At 45.1% G+C, this 22,500-nt stretch overlaps 1 protein-coding gene across 1 annotated transcript in view; it reads right to left on the reverse strand.

The window, feature by feature from the left end:
• The window catches only part of pdhx (pyruvate dehydrogenase complex component X), a 76,760-nt gene that overhangs the window by 48,243 nt on the left and 6,017 nt on the right, over positions 1-22,500 (reverse strand). The window contains 2 exon segments of the mRNA XM_080539230.1: positions 14,986-15,086; positions 18,818-18,901. Of these exon segments, the coding sequence (XP_080395356.1) occupies positions 14,986-15,086; positions 18,818-18,901 (185 nt within the window).

Genomic DNA, 22,500 nt, shown 5'->3' on the forward strand with positions numbered 1-22,500 from the left:
CCATCACCAATAGCGGCGCTCCAATAACCCCATCGGCTCCACCTAACCAGAAAGAACAGCGGAGTATCAACATCTGCGCTCGCGGGGAGACAGAGCATCCGCCCGATCTAGCCTGTTTCAGTTCAGTTCGCCGCGATCGCTGTGATCACTGACGCGTGACGCTACCGACATAGGGTCAAGCCCTGTCTGCCATGTTTGTTGTTTCGACGATGTACCTTCCTCTCCGTATGCTGGGGGGGGGGGGCTGCAGGTCGACGTGTGTGCGTCTGTGTGTGTGTGTGTGTGTGTGTGTTTATATGCCTGTGTGTGTAAGCGTGTAACACTCCTTTCCCCTACGTATAGCGTCTCCGTGTCACCTCTCTCGTGTGTCGTCGTCCCCCCTGCCCCGTGGGAGGTGATGGATGAGAGCTGGGCCACAGGGAAATCACTTCCTCCTGGAAATTTCCATAAGAGAGAGAGAGAGCCCATCCCCCTCAAAGTCCCTGGGGGAATTTCCATCGGGAGAGAGAGAGAGAGAGAGAGGCCATGGGGGCAGAGACTGAGCAGAGAGTGAGAGAGTGAGAGTGTGTGTCTCCTACTGTGGGGGAACGGAAGCAACAGAAAACACACAAACGGCCCGAGGGAAAACGGGCGGGAAAGCACAACCCCCCGGAGGGGAAAAAGCAGGCGGCACCACCCGTTCATACCGAACGCGCCATCCATCCTCTTAACAAACACCGTGGGGTAAGGGTCACGTTAGACCCCTATCGCAGTGATAACCAATTCCCCCACCTGAAACTGGAGCAGTCGAGTTCCTGCCGGGAGACATTTCTCTCCTAATATAAACCACTACCAGCAGCTCTGGGAGAGAGCAGTGCTAGCAACAGCTGATACGGAGCTGATCGTAGTAGAGTTACCCTGAGGGGAACTAGGGGAGAAACGAGGTAGCTGTCGTTATGGACGACGACGATGATGATGATGATGCCACCGTCATGTCATGACGTTCCTGTGCGTTCCGTCCACAGTCAGAGTTAATGAGAAGTGACAGGATGACGGGGGAGGGCTGTTGGGGGGGGGGGGGGGAGGGGTCATGCAGAGGTCGAAGGGCAGGGCAAGGCTTAGCCCTTCACGGTCTCCCTATCGTAAAACCCACACGTGATTCACGGCCATAGGCGAATGGATTACCGGCGAACGGTACGCGGCGCGATGCATGTCTAGGCCTGGACCGGCCCTGGGCCGACAGAGAGCTACGTCACAACTTTTTGCCGTTTACGCTTTGTTTATGTTTGCGGTCCATGTGCGGCATGTCCCTTCTCTGACGCCGTCCAAAGCTCTGTATACGAACGACAAAGCTGTGTAATGGGGCTAATAGACGTATCGTGGTCTTGCACTAGCCACACACACACACACACACACACACACACACACACACACACACACACACGCACAAGATAATCATCGACCTACTGTACGTGCTCAAAGGGCGGTCCGTTTAGGAGAACCGCAAAAGGCCAGAGCGTGAGATCCCACTGAGGATGATTCCGGGATTGAAGCATTGAGAGTGTGCGGTTTGGATCGGAGCATGGGTTTTCTCAGTAGGTGTGTGTGTGTGTGTGTTTGTTGATCTTTCTTATTACTCTGAGCAAGAGAGAGAGAGTGGACAATGGGGGAAAAGGGGATAGCTCTTTTTTATTGAATCAGTGTAATAACGCAGTAAGGCCTAGGCTACATCATAAAGAACGATGATGATGATGTCTTACCGTGAGGCGGGCTTCATCTTTCCTTCCCTGTGCTCAAATAGCCGTCAGCCCTCTGGCTATCTCCCACAATAAAACACACACTTTTGTCTCCAGTGTATTGGTTCACAACACTAAAAAAAACACAGAAATCAACTTTCTTTTGATTGATTGACATAGTGGAGCCTGTACTCAAAACATTTCCTGGGGGATGAACAAACCAAAAAAACCAAAAAAACATTATTGGGCCAATGAAGACAAAATAAATATATACACACATATCTTAAACAATTACAACTCGGCGGAATTCAACTACAGCTAGCTGGGGGGGGGGGGGGGGCTGTCGGAGAGAAAGCGTTTTTCATTTTCCCACCCCACCTTTAGACTCTCTATAAACAGCAATTAGAGGCTGAGGTATTTATAGGCTGATTAAATAGAGCTCCCTGAGAAGCTGCTGCTGCTGCTGCTGCTAGGGGCTGTGTGCCATTGACAGCCCTCCTCACACACACACACACACACACACACACACACAAACAGACACACACACACACACACACACACACACAAACAGACACACACACACACACACACACACACACACACCCACACCCACAAACAGACACTTTTTCCCCTCGTCTTTACAGATGGTGTGCTGTCGTATGCATGGACGTCTCCATCAAAGACACACAGGCGCATGCAGAAATAAAAAATAAAACGACACCCGCACCCACAGGCACACACACACACACACACACACACACACACACACACACACACACACACACACACACCCACACACACACACACACACACACACAGACACACACACAGACACAGACAGCAGGTGTGGGGCTCAACACTGCCATCATCTGGCCGTCGAGGAACACTGTAGATGTTGGGGCGTTTTCTCAGAGGAAAGTAAAAACTAACCACATACCTTCACCTCTAATTTCCTCCAGCAGATGCATTTGTCACGGTGCAGAACATTACTGCCATCTAAAACTGCCATCCCCCCCTTTCCATCCCTTACGTCATTTTATCAATGAACGTCGGATTACTGCTATTTCAACATTTAGTTTTGCGCATATTGAGTAAAAATACTGTGGGCGAGGGGGGGGGCGCACGCACACATGCAATGACATTTTGACCAAGTCACTGACACTGAAGTCACTGACGCTGTGGGGATGCTCAAATTGTCCCCATATGATGAAATCCACCATCCCCCCTGATTTTCTTTTACAACTTGAGTCCTGTCTATCTCGATATCTGACTGTACACTTTGACACTCTTCACGCCCTGACCCCCAACCTCCGACCTCCGACCTCTTCGCCTTCCTGTTAACAACACACACCTGGGACTTCACTCAACTAACACACTGAATGAATCCCATTGGATCAAAGAGAGTGAGAGGAGGAGGGATGGATGGATGCTTCTCCTATTTGGCAACTCTAAACATACAGTATTATTGATCCACTGGGGAGAGGAGGAGGGATGGAGGCGATACTTGTGATTGAATCTCACACATTCCACTACTTGTTACCGGGCAGAATAGTGACTACCAGGCCAATTAGGGGCCAGAGAAGGGTTAGAATATAGAAGCCAGCGCTCTCTCTCCTGCCCCCTTTGATGTTAGACTTTTTTTCTCCATGTGTGAAATGTAAAAGCCTGAGAGACAACGGGTTACTGAGGGGTGTTTGTCCGTAAAAAAAGAAACATCAACTAAATAATACAAAACCCCTCATTTATGAGATTAATCCTTTCATATCGTACCATTCTTCCATCCTCCACATGAACCCCCCCCCCCTCCTCCTCCTCCAGTCTCTAAAGACAGAGAGCTCAGCATTTAGCCTTAGTCCATATTTGTCCGGGATATGCAACATGAATAGATAATTGCTGTGTGGTGATGTGGATTCAAACCCAATAACACTGTAGATGATTTGCCCACAATTAAGGGGAATTCAAGCCCCATCAGTCAGTCAGCTATCACAGGGGGGTGCATCAGTTCACGGTCAATTACATCACTGGTACACAATACCCAGAATTGCGCCCCAGATGGTACAGTGTGGCGTGTGCCTGTATTTGTGGACGCACACATGCACAGGTGCGTGTAGAGAGGACTACGTAAAAAAGAAATGGAAACTCCGTGGTCACTTTGATGTAAACCAGCTCTAAAACATACCTGGCCTAAATCGGGCACAAACATCAAATGGAAATAACCCAAAATAACTGAAATAACCGAAATAACCTCAAATAGTCATTGGGAAAGCACCTCTGATGCAATGGTAGGTGCAGTGCTGCTACAAGTGTTTTTTGTACAGCATATAGGAAGACAATTTTAACAAGCCTCAACTGTAGGCCTATTGAACTAAGTATGAATGAATGAATTAATTAATTAATTAATGAATGAATGGTCTTTATTGTCATTGCTACAGTACAGGTACCAAACAACGACATTTAGGAGGGGTGGCTCCCCTGGTGCTAGGAAAGAAAAAAAACTAAAAAAACAAGAAGGGAAAGGAGCTGGTTTACATAAATAAAGGCTATGTACACTATCCACTATACTATACTGTACAGATAGACGACTAGGGTTGTCATATTGCACATAGTGTTATTGCACATTCATTTAAAGTGTCGCAGTTTGCAGGGACGCACGATATGCATTTTTTCCAACCGATACCGATAACCGATGTTTACCCGCTTCTCGTGGCCGATAACCGATATGATAACCGATATGAGAACAGATATAATTTCACAGTTGATAACCTGTAGTTCATGCACACTGTTATGTATGCAATAGGCATGGGACTATTTTATGTTGTTGCGATACTGTGGGTGCGCATTGATATGTACATGTTATGTTGGTGCGTATTGATATGTACATGTGGTTGTTGAACTTGACGTTGACAGTAAAGAAGTGAAAACTGTAGCTCCTTGTTCATGCATCCTTATTACTGTTAGTCCAGGCAGAAGACGTAACACAGACCTGAAGGTAAGAAAGGCTATGTAGTGAGCAAAGATTGATGATTTAATATTCCATAGTGATCTCACCATATCTAACTTACATCACTATTGTTAACACAACAAAGAGAACACTTCTGACTCTTCAAATGTTGAAATCATTTAAGCCTCTTTCACACATAGTTCCCTGTAACTTCAATGGAATCCCAAGCTGTGCCGTCCAGCCATTTTCGCCGTTCACTCATGAGTCAAATGCCGGTAGATTCGCTTCTTGCTCCCTTTAACACATGTCTGCGTTTCCCTGGTTGCGAGATCTAAACTACTAGAACTGAAAGCGGCAGGTAACAGGCACGTAACATCCATATGCTGTATATATAAATAAATATATTTGACTACGCGCAAGACACTGGAGCACTCGTATCTATAACAAACGCGGAGATTGTATGAGCCCTGCTTCAGTCAGCCTTTCCGTAGAAATACATCGCTCCGTTATATATCTAACTTTACATGTTTAAGGCTGATCTGTGCATGATAGTGCTGCATTATGTTGATCTATTTATATCGATCTATTCTTGCCAATTCCTTATTACCAGTGGAAAGGGGGAAGGCTAAAACACTTTGAATGGAATAGATAGGACTTTCCGTTCAATGGAGGAAGCATGATACTCGCGAGTTCATCTCGCTTTTCCCCCCGTTGATGTATTAAACAATCTAAGCAATCTAATCAGAGCAGTTGTTATTATGTAATATTATTGATATAGCGGATGACTGGATGTGAGCATGTATTTGACTAATGCCGATAGGTTCGCGTCTTGCCCCGAAACCGGAGCTGTCGGTGCAGACAGGATTTTACAGTGTTCCTTCAAACTATCGTAATTCATGAACTATATGCCCAATCTAAAAAATTCAAACAGTTTCTGAAAGCAGAGAAGTTGCACTTGTTGAACAGTTGAACTTTTTTTAGGCTTATTACGGTAGTTCACCGAACTTTTGCCGAACATGTATTGCAAATTGCAAACGCACTGCCTCAGAAACTCTGAAGAATGTCCACACCGGGGAAGCCATGTTTCGCTATCGTCTCTACACTGCGTGGCTGTACGCAGGCGCAGCATCATGAGCGCGACAACCAGAACCGGAAATATTTCCGGCTTCATATCATCGGCTCTATATCGGCTAAAATGTAATAAAACCGATAAATATTTAATAACATTAATTTCCCAATATCGGGCCGATAATATCGTGCATCCCTAGAACTAAGGCCTTAATCTAGTTTCTCTCGAAATCTCCCTTACATATCTATTTGTATCTCGAAACGCATGGAGAGGAAGGTGGGCCTCTTGAGTTAGAGCAGAGAGAGAGAAAGTCATGAACAAGAAAGAAAGGAATATAGATCTCATTTGTTTGAAAACTGGTACCAATCCCTGTCTCGCATCATCGGAGCGAGATGTGGTACTAAGAGTATTCCAGCGAGCATCCAATTGCTTAGCGGCTGCGCTGTTGTTCTAGCTCTTTCCGGAGCACGGCGTTGAGAAGACTATCGAAAAGGAACACTGTGAATACGGATGGAACCAAATACTAAGATTGCTCAAATGAAATCACTTCCGTTTTTTTAAGCCCCAACAACGACCTGATCTGTCACACTGAGATTGAAGGGCCGGGGAACAGAGTGCCTCTGTGCTTTTAGAAGACGATAACACGAGCGTTAGTCTTTTCTCCCGTGTCCGAGGGGTGGGCTTTTCACAACAACCACAGCAGGAGTAGAAAGTGGTTGAACGCAATCATTATGATTGGCTGAATCCATCCTGTCCACTTTGACAAGCGCACGGATGAGCGAGCGTGTGACGATGGGGAGGCACGGAGTGACGGATGGGAAGCGGGTTGTCAGGGTAAGCGCCGCCGACCACATCAGACGTCATCCATCCGTCTGTATCTCCATCCATCTCCATCCATACCTCCATCCATCCTTTCCCCTTTGCTAGTTATCTCACACGGCTAAACATCTTCATATCTCCTCCCTTCTCTCCCGACGTGTCAATCTAACCTCTCCCCCCCCCTCGTCTCTCCGTTCCGGCGGCTCGCCAATCGCTCACCTTTTCATCAAGGATGGGGTAGTTCTCTCTGTGTGTGTGTGTGTGTGTGTGTGTGGTCTGTGATTGATTGCACCTGGGCTTCATTTTCAGATTGGAGCTCTAAGGTCAGGGTAGAGTGTGGGGTGGAGGGGGGGGGGGGCGGCGGCCGGTGGGGGTGTGCGGTAAAATAGGATCATCTGTGTGTTGATGGCGCAGCCAGCTAGCTAACCCCTCCCCCGCCCCCCTGCCCCCGCCCCACTCTGAGTAAGAGTTACCTCCTGGCTCCTGTAGCTACTGGAAGGCCAGCGAGGAGGCAACAGAGAGCGCCGCTGACCCTCGTAAATAACCCCGGTGGAGGGACGGAGACGGAGGGGGCAGGCCTGCCAGGCTTTCTCTGTCCCCCGGTCCCCACAGGCAGGGCCATTACACCGGCTCCTAAATTAGAAACCTAGTGGGTGTTTAGAGAGACACGTTACTGCACCGTGGGCTGTGACCTACAGAGAGCAACAAACCATACTGGCCCTGTCACACACGGGCAGGAGACACATCTGTCACACTCATACTACTACTACTACCTCTCTCTCTCTCTCTCTCTCTGTGTGTGTGTCTCTCTCCCTCTGTGTGTGTGTCTCTCTTGCTGTGTGTGTCTCTCGCTCTCTCTCTCTCTCTCTGTGTGTGTGTGTGTGTGTCTCTCTCTCTGTGTGTGTGTGTGTGTGTCTCTCTCTGTGTGTGTCTCTGTGTGTGTGTGTGTCTCTCTCTCTCTCTCTCTCTCTCTCTCTCTCTCTCTCTCTCTCTCTCTCTCTCTCTCTCTCTCTCTCTCTCTCTCTCTCTCTCTCTCTCTCTCTCTCTCTCTCTCTCTCTCTCTCTCACACACAGCTTCTAAAAAGCCCCACAGTGGTGTTGGTCTGGGCGCAGGGGGGCTTATCTAATTGAGTCCATCTTTCTCTGCCAGCTACAAGCAGCTAAGCCCCTACCCCCCCCAGCTCACTGGGTGGTTGCCATGGAAACTACATCATCCCCATGGCAGCCGAGACACGGATGGGAAGAAGAAGGGAGAGAGAGAGAGAGAGGGGAAGCAGGAGAGAAAATGGGAAAAAGAAAGAAAAAGAAGAGAGAGAGAGCACGAGAGATAAAGAGAGTGGGAAAAAGAGTGAGAGAGAGAGAGAGAGAGAGAGATAGAGAGAGAGAGAGAGAGAGAGAGAGAGAGAGAGAGAGAGAGAGAGAGAGAGAGAGAAAGAAATGAATGTATGAGCAGTGACCGAGATGAAAGGGTCATGTAGCCTAAGGGCCTGTCTGTCTGTGTGTTGGGATGTGAACACTTCCTCAACCTCCACATCCTGATGTCTTCTGCCATTATTTGGCTTTGGTGTTTCTACGGCTGTGTGACTGAAAGTGACAATTATGTTTCCGTGTTACTGTGTGTGCGTGTGCGCATGCCTGTGTGTGTGTGTGTGGTTGACGCACACGTGTGTGTAGCTCTAAGTGTGTACGATGTGTATCTGGTAGAGTACATCAATCTGTATCCCGTCTTTATTTAGGGGAACGCCACCTGAACCCGCCGGCGCCGATGTGCCCTCGCCAGAACACGGACGTGTCCGCCACCCTGGTTCACACGCTTCATTTGCCGCCGGGACGCCGTTGTGCACGTGTGCACGTGGCGCTCGCCGTTCTCGCTGAAGTGACAGCCGAACGGTTGGAGGGGACCGGGTCATCAGCTGTGACACTAAGCGGTGTGTGTTGTGTGTGTGTGTGTGTGTGTTTGCGTGTGTGTGTTTGTGTGTATGTGTGTGTGTGTGTGTGTGGTGTGTGTGTGTGTGAGTGTTTGCGTGTGTGTAACGCCTGCTTACACGCATCAGTTCCCTCTCCACACCAGGTAGTGGGGCCAATTTGGCGTTGTGTGGTCTTCATTATCGTAGAATACCTACACTTTAACGTGCTGTACAGTAGCCCGGGCAGGAGGCTATTAGCGTTTAACAACGACATGTTTTTCACTGTGCCAGAAAGAGACGTTCAGTGTATTGATCAGCATTCACTCTGAAATAACAGGAAGGGGGATTCTTCCACCTTCAAATATTCTAGTCTGAGCCAGATCGATCTGACCGAGGATACGCGGGCTTTCATCCCTCTGTTCTAAGAGACGAACATGTGGCGGGGCGCTGATGAGAGACGGACGATCTGTCTGTCTCTGGCAGGCTATAAAATATTCAATCCTCAAAGAGAGGCGGAGAAGGAGGGAAAGGGAGAGAGAGAGAGAGAGAGAGAGAGAGAGAGAGAGAGGGAGAGAGAGAGAAAGAGAATCTCGTTAGTGCCTGTCCTTCCACTCACATAGTGAAAACCAGGATTAACAAATAGAGCTAATTACTGCCTCCTGTAGTCTCGTAAATGGCAACTGACAGAGGGGAAATTAATGAACTCTCTTTTTCATCGCCGAAGAGAGCTTTTCTTCAGCTGGGAGAAGCACATACATACAGACCATCTACCACTGGTACCTGAACACTGTGAGCTGCGACGTTTGCAGGAAAAGTGCTATACAAATAAAAAGTTGTTGTTGTTGTTATTATTATTATAGAGAACAGTGTCTGTGAGTGTGTACGTGTTATAGATAACAGTGTCTGTGCGTGTGTACGTGTTATAGAGAACAGTGTGTGTGAGTGTGTACGTGTTATAGATAACAGTGTGTGTGAGTGTGTACGTGTTATAGGTAACAGTGTCTGTGAGTGTGTACGTGTTATAGATAACAGTGTGTGTGAGTGTGTACGTGTTATAGAGAACAGTGTGTGTGAGTGTGTACGTGTTATAGGTAACAGTGTGTGTGAGTGTGTACATGTTATAGAGAACAGTGTGTGTGAGTGTGTACGTGTTATAGGTAACAGTGTGTGTGAGTGTGTACGTGTTATAGAGAACAGTGTGTGTGAGTGTGTACGTGTTATAGATAACAGTGTCTGTGAGTGTGTACGTGTTATAGGTAACAGTGTGTGTGAGTGTGTACGTGTTATAGGTAACAGTGTCTGTGAGTGTGTACGTGTTATAGGTAACAGTGTCTGTGAGTGTGTACGTGTTATAGATAACAGTGTGTGTGAGTGTGTACATGTTATAGATAACAGTGTCTGTGAGTGTGTACGTGTTATAGATAACAGTGTGTGTGAGTGTGTACGTGTTATAGGTAACAGTGTGTGTGAGTGTGTACGTGTTATAGGTAACAGTGTGTGTGAGTGTGTACGTGTTATAGAGAACAGTGTGTGTGAGTGTGTACGTGTTATAGATAACAGTGTCTGTGAGTGTGTACGTGTTATAGGTAACAGTGTGTGTGAGTGTGTACGTGTTATAGGTAACAGTGTCTGTGAGTGTGTACGTGTTATAGGTAACAGTGTCTGTGAGTGTGTACATGTTATAGGTAACAGTGTGTGTGAGTGTGTACATGTTATAGATAACAGTGTCTGTGAGTGTGTACGTGTTATAGATAACAGTGTGTGTGAGTGTGTACGTGTTATAGGTAACAGTGTGTGTGAGTGTGTACGTGTTATAGATAACAGTGTCTGTGAGTGTGTACGTGTTATAGGTAACAGTGTCGGTGAGTGTGTACGTGTTATAGGTAACAGTGTCTGTGAGTGTGTACGTGTTATAGAGAACAGTGTCTGTGAGTGTGTACGTGTTATAGATAACAGTGTCTGTGAGTGTGTACGTGTTATAGGTAACAGTGTCTGTGAGTGTGTACGTGTTATAGATAACAGTGTCTGTGAGTGTGTACGTGTTATAGAGAACAGTGTGTGTGAGTGTGTACGTGTTATAGATGACAGTGTCTGTGAGTGTGTACGTGTTATAGAGAACAGTGTGTGTGAGTGTGTACATGTTATAGATAACAGTGTGTGTGAGTGTGTACATGTTATAGGTAACAGTGTCTGTGAGTGTGTACGTGTTATAGGTGACAGTGTCTGTGAGTGTGTACGTGTTATAGATAACAGTGTCTGTGAGTGTGTACGTGTTATAGATAACAGTGTCTGTGAGTGTGTACGTGTTATAGATAACAGTGTCTGTGAGTGTGTACGTGTTATAGATAACAGTGTCTGTGAGTGTGTACGTGTTATAGATAACAGTGTCTGTGAGTGTGTACGTGTTATAGAGAACAGTGTCTGTGAGTGTGTACGTGTTATAGATGACAGTGTGTGTGAGTGTGTACGTGTTATAGATAACAGTGTCTGTGAGTGTGTACATGTTATAGATAACAGTGTCTGTGAGTGTGTACGTGTTATAGATAACAGTGTCTGTGAGGGTGTACGTGTTATAGATAACAGTGTCTGTGAGTGTGTACGTGTTATAGATAACAGTGTGTGTGAGTGTGTACGTGTTATAGATAACAGTGTCTGTGAGTGTGTACGTGTTATAGATAACAGTGTCTGTGAGTGTGTACGTGTTATAGATAACAGTGTCTGTGAGTGTGTACGTGTTATAGATAACAGTGTCTGTGAGTGTGTACATGTTATAGATAACAGTGTGTGTGAGTGTGTACGTGTTATAGGTAACAGTGTGTGTGAGTGTGTACGTGTTATAGAGAACAGTGTCTGTGAGTGTGTACGTGTTATAGATAACAGTGTCTGTGAGTGTGTACGTGTTATAGATAACAGTGTCTGTGAGTGTGAACATGTTATAGAGACCAGTGTCTGTGAGTGTGTACGTGTTATAGATAACAGTGTCTGTGAGTGTGAACATGTTATAGAGAACAGTGTCTGTGAGTGTGTACGTGTTATAGGTAACAGTGTCTGTGAGTGTGTACGTGTTATAGATAACAGTGTCTGTGAGTGTGTACGTGTTATAGGTAACAGTGTGTGTGAGTGTGTACGTGTTATAGATAACAGTGTCTGTGAGTGTGTACGTGTTATAGGTAACAGTGTGTGTGAGTGTGTACGTGTTATAGATAACAGTGTCTGTGAGTGTGTACGTGTTATAGGTAACAGTGTGTGTGAGTGTGTACGTGTTATAGAGAACAGTGTCTGTGAGTGTGTACATGTTATAGATAACAGTGTGTGTGAGTGTGTACATGTTATAGGTAACAGTGTGTGTGAGTGTGTACGTGTTATAGGTAACAGTGTGTGTGAGTGTGTACGTGTTATAGGTAACAGTGTCTGTGAGTGTGTACGTGTTATAGATAACAGTGTGTGTGAGTGTGTACATGTTATAGATAACAGTGTGTGTGAGTGTGTACCAGGGTTTCCGTTAGAAAAATTTGCCGCCGGACATCGTGTCCGGGAAGATTTCGATTTACCGGACAAACGTGAATTATTCCGGTCATCATATTAAAATATAATATTTTTTTTTTCTTTTCAAAATCATATTTTTTTTTCTCCAAATCTAATATAGCTGTTTGTCGCGGTGATTACTGTTGTGTAGCGGCCTATATATGCCATTTAATGTCTATTTCTCATCCGATACGATTAGATGCGAGCTATATAATAATATAACATGATTCGCATGCGCACTATGCCATTATGTCCAGCGCTGAACGGGCGCCTCACTGGGAACTGAACAGACAGCATCGATCAATGAACGGACTCCACATTACGTTAACTGAAGTTTGTTAAATTGTTTGGGATTAATGTGAGTTTTCAATTTTCTCTTTCCAGTTTTACCCTTTTTAATTTTTTTTATCAATAAAACAACGTCATTTCTATAACCATCGACGTCGCTGGAGGAAAGTCTGGGCTTGTTTTGACAAGTCTCGCGAGATCTATCAAGATATGCCTGGATCTTTTTAAGAGTCTCGCGGGACTTGGCGAAGTGGGCCTAGGTTTCCCTTTGGCGACGTTGATGGAACACCCCCCAGGTCTCGCTGGTTGGGAAGGCATTTTCGTTTAGCTGCCTGTCAAATCATACTTAGGGGATAGCCCAGTAAGCTCATACGGGTCTGTATGTCGTCCTGAAGACCGGCTGTTAGATCATATAGCTGAAGTTTGTCTCCATCTTACAACACTACTTTACATTGTTAGCAGGCTCATAAAACAAGCCGTGTTAGTTGACTAGCGATGTGTCATTGATTTTCGACAACGCGGAAATGTATTCACATTTTTCGAAAGAAAAGTCAAAGCATTAGAACGTAGAACGGAACATCGCACGCGCGCGGAAAGCCACAGGCCCCGATTTGGCCAGAACTTTTTTTTCCGTCAGGAGATTTTCTTTTTGTTGCTTGAATCCCTGGGCTCCCCCGCACACCGTGATTTAATTCGCACACTGTCTTAGTGTAAATGTTGTCCGTTTCGTTTGTTATCCTTGTTATTGTGCGATAAAGATAAGGCTTTCCGCTTCGGGCCACCATTTTCAGCTGGGCACCGGACACACACACACTCGTGCACGCGCGGCACTGCCCGAGAGAGAAGGACCCGCCCCCTTTGGTTAGCCTATAGGCTGGCTGGAGGGGGCGGGTCCTTCTCTCTCGGGCAGTGTGGGTGTGTGGGTGTGTGTGTGTTTGGTGCTCAGCTGAGAATGGTGGTGATTATTTTCACCGGACATTTTGTCCGACGAGTTTTCAGTTTGTCGGACTTCAACAAATGTTACCGGACAAAGACCGGTAATTACCGGTTAACGGAAACCCTGGTGTGTACATGTTATAGGTAACAGTGTCTGTGAGTGTGTACGTGTTATAGAGAACAGTGTCTGTGAGTGTGTACATGTTATAGGTGACAGTGTCTGTGAGTGCAGTGTTTCCTCTACATGCATTTATTGGTGGCGGGCCACCACGAATGAATTTCCTCCGCCACGAATTGATTCAGTCCACAAAAAATAAAATAAAAAAAAAGTTCAAAAATAAATTAATTAATAAAAAATCTGAACATTTTAGCTGATTAAAATATATCTGATCCTAGATCAGCGCTATAATGGATGTTGACTAAAAGTGCACCTAAATCCACGCCCATCTCTCTAACCGCTGATCCAAAATCAGATTAATGACATTCAGTTGACGAGGTGACAGAAGGGCTCCTGATTGGTCTAAATGTGAACTGTGGTATTATTGTTATTGTGTACAGGCCACCGTAGTGACATCAGGGGGGTATTCCATCAACATCGCTAAAGGGAAAATCCAGGTTTAGTCTGATAAATCTCGCGAGAGTTATCAAAAATAAGCCAGGATTTTCCTTTAGCGACGTTGATGGAATACCCCCCAGGTCAGGTGGGCAGGTTACGACGAGACAACAAGAGACCGGTATTGTAGAGCTTACAGAGCGAGTTAAAATAAAGACACTTACATTGAAATACAGAAGGTCTCACGTGTATGTTTAATAGAATAACACGACATGGTGTCAGAAGTCCTGTAAGTGAGTGTTAAGAGTTAGATCGGCCGACAAGTGTCATTTGAGCTCGTGACGGTGAGAAGGGAGAAGAAAAGATGGATGCTAATGCTAACGCGGGAGCAGCTGCAGTCCAGAGAACGGCGCCAGTTTCAAGTGCTACGTTAGCAGACATTAGCAAGTAAAAAAACGATTCTTATGTGCCGTCACTTTAGCAACGACACAGTATTGTCAAGGGGAAAAGAAGGGGAGACGATTTTTTTATTGACAACGGAATTACATGCTGGAAAAACATGCAGCTAAAATTCAGGGAACATTTGGACAATAAGAGACACACGGGAGAAGTACGGGAAAACAGGGCTCATGTGGGTCTCATCAAAGGTAAGAGTTTGTTTTCTTTAACTCAGCTGATACTCAGCTGTTTACCGAATGCTCCATCTGACTGTGATTTTACTTCTGTAATGTGGTGGGTTGACATAATTCACGCACGGAACTATAGGTTGAGACTATTGTTCCGTCCGTAGTACCCAAGTTGTTTAGACTGTTCTATTTACTGCTTGAGTGTGGTGTTGACAATCGTTCATGTCCTTCATTAAACGTTTAGCTTTGTCATTTGATACGCCGCCTACGACTACCATCTCTCTGCACTACAGTAAACAGTTAATCAGTAACGTTAGCCGCTTTTGTGCTCATGTAGGCCTACTTCGTATTATATTATAGCTGATGATCTTTGTGTGTGTGTATGTGACTGTCAGTCACAAGTTTATATTCTGTATATTCATATTATTATTTTTTTGGCCATCCTCTAGTTCTGGCTGTGATTAGAAAAAAAAAAAAAAAAAAAAAAAAAAAAACGTTGTTTTGAGCGCGCGTGCACGCGAAAAAAATCGCACGCGCTGCGCGCGCGGTCACGGCCATCCGCCACCATTGTAAAAATTCCTGGAGGAAACACTGGTGTGTACTCACCAAGATCTTGGCCAGAACACCATCTTCGCTGGACTCCAAGGTGACCACAGCCTTGTCCGTCTCAATCTCACAGAGGGCGTCGCCGGTCGCCACCGCCTCACCTGCAGGAGCCAATCAACAGACAGCTCATATTTAGAATCTGTAGTAATACAATTGTATTATTTTTCAGTGACAACACTATAATGTCAGTATGTATGACAATCCTACATTATACACTAGGGGGGGGGGGGTAACGATACACGTATTCGTACCGGAAAATGTCGAGAACACAGGTTTTAAAACACGTGTTTAAAGTAATCGAGCCTCGTTACGTAGTTCCCTCTCGTCCGCATTTCAGCCAGCGAATCATACCAGCCCTTTATAAACGAGCATAAACTACAGTTGTCCACGACTTATCCAAGGCATCTGCTATCGCTCTCACGACCGATGGGTGGACATCTAGGGCCACCAAGTTATGTAACAGTAACTGCGCACTACATCAGAAATGTATATGTTTTGTGAATGTTTACCCTGCTGTACCGGAAACGTACCGAACTGTGACTTAAACGTACCGAACCGAAATCTTTGTGTACCGTTACATCCCTATTATACACTAAGGAATAGCAAACGATTAGGACAAAACTGAATTATTTCAAAGTTGTAGACTAGGCCAAAAGGAAGCCAAAGATAGGCCTAATGTACTGTAGCTAGTATAGGTAAGAACCGTAGGGCAGAATGTCCCTTTCTAGTGGATGCTGCATATGCAAAAAAATCATCCTAGAATTAGGAACAGCATCCCTGGTCAGAAAGAACCTGCGTTTGATACGATGGAAAGGCCCACACACCATTATCCTACTATACAGTAAACACGTCTGTTTTTATCCATACCAATCAAACCATACCAGATTTGACAGTGAAAAAACGTCAGCAGAAAATAAAAAAATAAAGAAGAAAAAGGAAAAAAAAATGAATAATTTGCGGAATATCAAAGGGACGGGCCATAATGTTTTTTTTTTTACGGGAAATATAGTTTATGGAGATATGGTGGAGCCTGACATGTTTGATAGCGGGCTATGCTACATCTTCCCCTATCCTTCCATTCCCCACGTCCCATCCCGAGGGGGGGCTTCAAATACATTAACATCTGCTTAGCCATGAAAAAGAACGGCAATTAGCCTAGCTTCTCCTCCACCGAGCTCATCCGCGCATATGCAGGCTAGGGCTGTGTTCCTGTGTACATAAACACATGACACCTACAGACAGCGAGATACACAGACAGAAGGTAGAAGAGGGGGAGACTGAAGTGTTGCATGATGGGTGTGGGGAGGTGGCACAGGGTAGAATGGCATAGGGCCTAAGTGATTTACAAGATATGTGTGTGATAGAAGTTCTTTATGAAAAGTAGCTGAGTGTAGGCTAATCGATACTTCTCCGTTGGATTTTTTTCTTCTTTTTTTTTAAGGGCTATGTAGCTAATAATATGGCTATGTACACAAATGACACCTATAGACGGAGAGATACACAGTCAGAAGATAGAGAGGGGAGACTGAAGTGTTGCATGATGGGTGTGGTGGCACAGGGAGTAGCCTAGAATAGAATGGGATATTAGTAGGCCTAAGTTATTTACAAGATACGTGTATGTTCTTTACGAAAGGTAGCTGAGTGTAGGCTAATCGCTACTTAAAGGGCTATGTAGCTAATAATATGTGTGCAGTGGACAAGCTCCCAGGGGAGCTGAAGGATGCTCATATTAGTAGGGCCTAAGTTATTTACAAGATACGTGTTCGTTCTTTATGAAAGGTAGCTGAGTGTAGGCTAATCGATATTTCTCAGTTGGGATTTTTTTTCTTCTTAAAGGGCTATGTAGCTAATAATATGTGTGCAGTGGACAACAAGCTCCCAGGGGGGGGTTGACGGACGCTCACCCTTTCCTATGTATGGAAATTAACCTAAAGCCTAAAGCCTCATAATATCGACCCCATCTCTCCACACCCCCCCCCCATGGGCTGACATGTCAAGGAATCAAATCTACATCAAATAGCCTAAAGGAACAAGACTGGACAAGGGAACGGTAACGATTGGAATAGCCCTGGGTGTTATTAAAAAAGGAGGAAGGAGGCAGATGAGGTAAGGAAGGGAGGTCAGGGGTCACAGTGACCTGGTCTCTATTTCAAGCAGGGTAAACATGGATGGGAGGGGAGGGGGAGGGGGGTCACTCTGGGTCATCTTAAACCATCACATCATCAAGGACAACAGGACAGTGACACATGTAGAGAGGCAGCAGGCTAATACTTCCCATCCCTCTGAAACCTCATCCTCCAAAGGAGTCAAAAGCGCAATTCAACCTTGTTTAGGACAGAGAGGGAGGGAGGGGGGAGAGGTTGGGGGATGGGGGAGGAGGGTGGGGGGGGGGGTAGTGGTCGTGGTAGTGAGGGGGGGTGGGAGGGGTAATCGACCTAAAAAAGCCCCAGAGACCCTGGAGCTGCGAGGACTAGATTGGATTTGTGTGCGTGTGCTCCAGCACCATATGACCCAAGGGGTTAGACGTGATGTGCAATATTAAAGTTTAAATAGTCAACCTCCCAGCAGCCCTTTCACCCCCCACTGGAACAACACTAGGATGAGGCTACGCTGTGATACGATTGGTCACTTAGCCTAGCAGGAGCGCTACTGGTCAGGGAAATAGCAGGGTTAGCCAGTGAGTGACGAAGAGAGAACGCACTATGCTTGTAATGTTGTACCATTTTTTCACTGGTATTGACAGATGGCCTTGGTTAGAGGTGGAGTCATAATTCCTAGAGCTGAAATAGATATTTTCATCCACTTGGAATAATAAAAAGAAAACACACACACACACACAGAGAAAATGGTGGTGCGCCGTAAGGTCATTCCAGCTGAAAATATCACAGACAATAATGTTTTACTTCCACAAGCCTATATTTTACTCCCATGAAAACCCACAATTCGTTTTATACGCCATCTGACAAATCACGTGACGAATCAACTGGAAACCCCCAGAACGGCATACCTACCGGTATATTTTCAGAAACAAAGAACCAGGGCCTATTTGTAATATAAACAAAGCAGATATGTGCATCTAATATATTCAGAGAAAATACATATACATGTACATACATTTCACATACACTCCACCCTCCAGCGGAAGAACCACATGGCAACACAGAGGCTACACCGCCATAAAACCACCCAATGAGAGCGACCGCCTCTGATGTGTGAGGAGGATGTGGTGGCGTGTGTGTGTGTGTGTGTGTGTGTGTGTGCGCGTGTGCATGTGTGCATGTGGGGAGGGACAGTGTTGCTTCCCAGTGACGAATAGATAACAGACATGTTTCTCTTGACCAATTAGCTGCCCGCAAACGCCCTCAGGTGTTCTCCTTCACCGGACTAGGGGGGGGGTCCGCACTGAGGGTCCGCACAGAAAGATGTGAAGCCACAGGGTCAAGATAGAGTGCTCTGGGCCACCTCCATCAGTCCTGGGGGGTGGAGACACGCGAGCCCTGCTTTTTCTCCTTTAATGAAGCCCAGAAGGGTGTGACAGGGGAAGGCAGGCTAATCTGATCCAACCACCGAACAGGGTTTAATTGACTGTGCCTTTCTTTGTGTTATGGAGTCATTAGTCCCCTTTTTAAGTAGATACGAGGGGTTCAGGGCGATGCGCTTTTTCTTTGTGGGGGTATAATAGGCCGTAAGTGTATCAGAGATGTCCAAATTCGTTGTATCTATTTACTTTTTTAATTTGGTGTTTTGTAGTCATTGTTATATGATAATACAGGCGATGTGGGATAGAGAATGCTGAGTGTTTGACTAAAAAGGAGTGGTCTCGCGTTCTTACCTTCCTTCTTCAGCCACTTGACGATGTTGCCCTCTTCCATGGTGGGGGAGAGCGCCGGCATCTGCACTTTGAGAGCGGCGGCCCCTAGGGGAGAGACGGAGCATGACAGGCGGAACAGTTACGCCAGGGGCTTCCATAACATTTTTTACATTTTACATTTTTGGCATTTAGCAGACGCCTTATTCCAAAGCGACTTACAATCAATACATTCGAATACTAAGCAAGTGAATCATCAATCCACCAGTCGTAGCAGGAAGTGTAATCCAGCTCAGGCCCGAGGCCATTGATAGAAGGAAAAACATTCTCAAAACAACTCAGTGAGGATATGGGACACTTCAATTGAAGTGCATGAGGATATGGGACACTTCAATTGAAGTGCATGAGGATATGGGACACTTCAATTGAAGTGCATGAGGATATGGGACACTTCAATTGAAGTACATGAGGATATGGGACACTTCAATTGAAGTGCATGAGGATATGGGACACTTCAATTGAAGTACATGGGACACTTCAATGGAAGTACATGAGGATATGGGACACTTCAATTGAAGTGCATGGGACACTTCAATGGAAGTACATGAGGATATGGGACACTTCAATTGAAGTACATGAGGATATGGGACACTTCAATTGAAGTGCATGAGGATATGGGACACTTCAATTGAAGTGCATGGGACACTTCAATGGAATTACATGAGGATATGGGACACTTCAATTGAAGTGCATGAGGATATGGGACACTTCAAATGAAGTGCATGAGGATATGGGACACTTCAATTGAAGTGCATGAGGATATGGGACACTTCAATTGAAGTGCATGAGGATATGGGACACTTCAATTGAAGTACATGAGGATATGGGACACTTCAATTGAAGTGCATGAGGATATGGGACACTTCAATTGAAGTGCATGAGGATATGGGACACTTCAATGGAAGTACATGAGGATATGGGACACTTCAATTGAAGTGCATGGGACACTTCAATTGAAGTACATGAGGATATGGGACACTTCAATTGAAGTGCATGAGGATATGGGACACTTCAATGGAAGTACATGAGGATATGGGACACTTCAATTGAAGTGCATGAGGATATGGGACACTTCAATTGAAGTGCATGAGGATATGGGACACTTCAATTGAAGTGCATGAGGATATGGGACACTTCAATTGAAGTGCATGAGGATATGGGACACTTCAATTGAAGTACATGAGGATATGGGACACTTCAATTGAAGTACATGGGACACTTCAATGGAAGTACATGAGGATATGGGACACTTCAATTGAAGTACATGAGGATATGGGACACTTCAATTGAAGTACATGGGACACTTCAATGGAAGTACATGAGGATATGGGACACTTCAATTGAAGTGCATGAGGATATGGGACACTTCAATTGAAGTGCATGAGGATATGGGACACTTCAATTGAAGTGCATGAGGATATGGGACACTTCAATTGAAGTGCATGAGGATATGGGACACTTCAATTGAAGTACATGAGGATATGGGACACTTCAATTGAAGTACATGGGACACTTCAATGGAAGTACATGAGGATATGGGACACTTCAATTGAAGTGCATGAGGATATGGGACACTTCAATTGAAGTGCATGAGGATATGGGACACTTCAATTGAAGTGCATGAGGATATGGGACACTTCAATTGAAGTACATGAGGATATGGGACACTTCAATTGAAGTGCATGGGACACTTCAATTGAAGTACATGAGGATATGGGACACTTCAATTGAAGTACATGAGGATATGGGACACTTCAATTGAAGTGCATGAGGATATGGGACACTTCAATTGAAGTGCATGAGGATATGGGACACTTCAATTGAAGTGCATGGGACACTTCAATTGAAGTACATGAGGATATGGGACACTTCAATTGAAGTGCATGAGGATATGGGACACTTCAATTGAAGTGCATGGGACACTTCAATGGAAGTACATGAGGATATGGGACACTTCAATTGAAGTGCATGAGGATATGGGACACTTCAATTGAAGTGCATGAGGATATGGGACACTTCAATTGAAGTGCATGAGGATATGGGACACTTCAATTGAAGTGCATGAGGATATGGGACACTTCAATTGAAGTACATGAGGATATGGGACACTTCAATTGAAGTGCATGAGGATATGGGACACTTCAATTGAAGTACATGGGACACTTCAATGGAAGTACATGAGGATATGGGACACTTCAATGGAAGTGCATGAGGATATGGGACACTTCAATTGAAGTGCATGAGGATATGGGACACTTCAATTGAAGTGCATGGGACACTTCAATGGAAGTACATGAGGATATGGGACACTTCAAATGAAGTGCATGAGGATATGGGACACTTCAATTGAAGTGCATGAGGATATGGGACACTTCAATTGAAGTGCATGAGGATATGGGACACTTCAATTGAAGTGCATGGGACACTTCAATGGAAGTACATGAGGATATGGGACACTTCAAATGAAGTGCATGAGGATATGGGACACTTCAATTGAAGTGCATGAGGATATGGGACACTTCAATTGAAGTACATGAGGATATGGGACACTTCAATTGAAGTGCATGAGGATATGGGACACTTCAATTGAAGTACATGGGACACTTCAATGGAAGTACATGAGGATATGGGACACTTCAATTGAAGTGCATGGGACACTTCAATGGAAGTGCATGAGGATATGGGACACTTCAATTGAAGTGCATGAGGATATGGGACACTTCAATTGAAGTGCATGGGACACTTCAATGGAAGTACATGAGGATATGGGACACTTCAAATGAAGTGCATGAGGATATGGGACACTTCAATTGAAGTGCATGAGGATATGGGACACTTCAATTGAAGTGCATGAGGATATGGGACACTTCAATTGAAGTGCATGGGACACTTCAATGGAAGTACATGAGGATATGGGACACTTCAAATGAAGTGCATGAGGATATGGGACACTTCAATTGAAGTGCATGAGGATATGGGACACTTCAATTGAAGTACATGAGGATATGGGACACTTCAATTGAAGTGCATGAGGATATGGGACACTTCAATTGAAGTGCATGAGGATATGGGACACTTCAATTGAAGTACATGGGACACTTCAATTGAAGTGCATGAGGATATGGGACACTTCAATTGAAGTGCATGAGGATATGGGACACTTCAATTGAAGTGCATGGGACACTTCAATGGAAGTAAATGAGGATATGGGACACTTCAATTGAAGTGCATGAGGATATGGGACACTTCAATTGAGGTGCATGAGGATATGGGACACTTCAATTGAAGTGCATGGGACACTTCAATGGAAGTACATGAGGATATGGGACACTTCAATTGAAGTGCATGAGGATATGGGACACTTCAATTGAAGTGCATGAGGATATGGGACACTTCAATTGAAGTGCATGAGGATATGGGACACTTCAATTGAAGTACATGGGACACTTCAATGGAAGTACATGAGGATATGGGACACTTCAATTGAAGTGCATGGGACACTTCAATGGAAGTACATGAGGATATGGGACACTTCAATTGAAGTGCATGGGACACTTCAATGGAAGTACATTAGGATATGGGACACTTCAATTGAAGTACATGAGGATATGGGACACTTCAATTGAAGTGCATGAGGATATGGGACA

This window comes from Nansenia antarctica, assembly GCF_963989245.1.
Source record: "Nansenia antarctica genome assembly, chromosome: 9".
NCBI lineage: Eukaryota > Metazoa > Chordata > Actinopteri > Argentiniformes > Microstomatidae > Nansenia > Nansenia antarctica.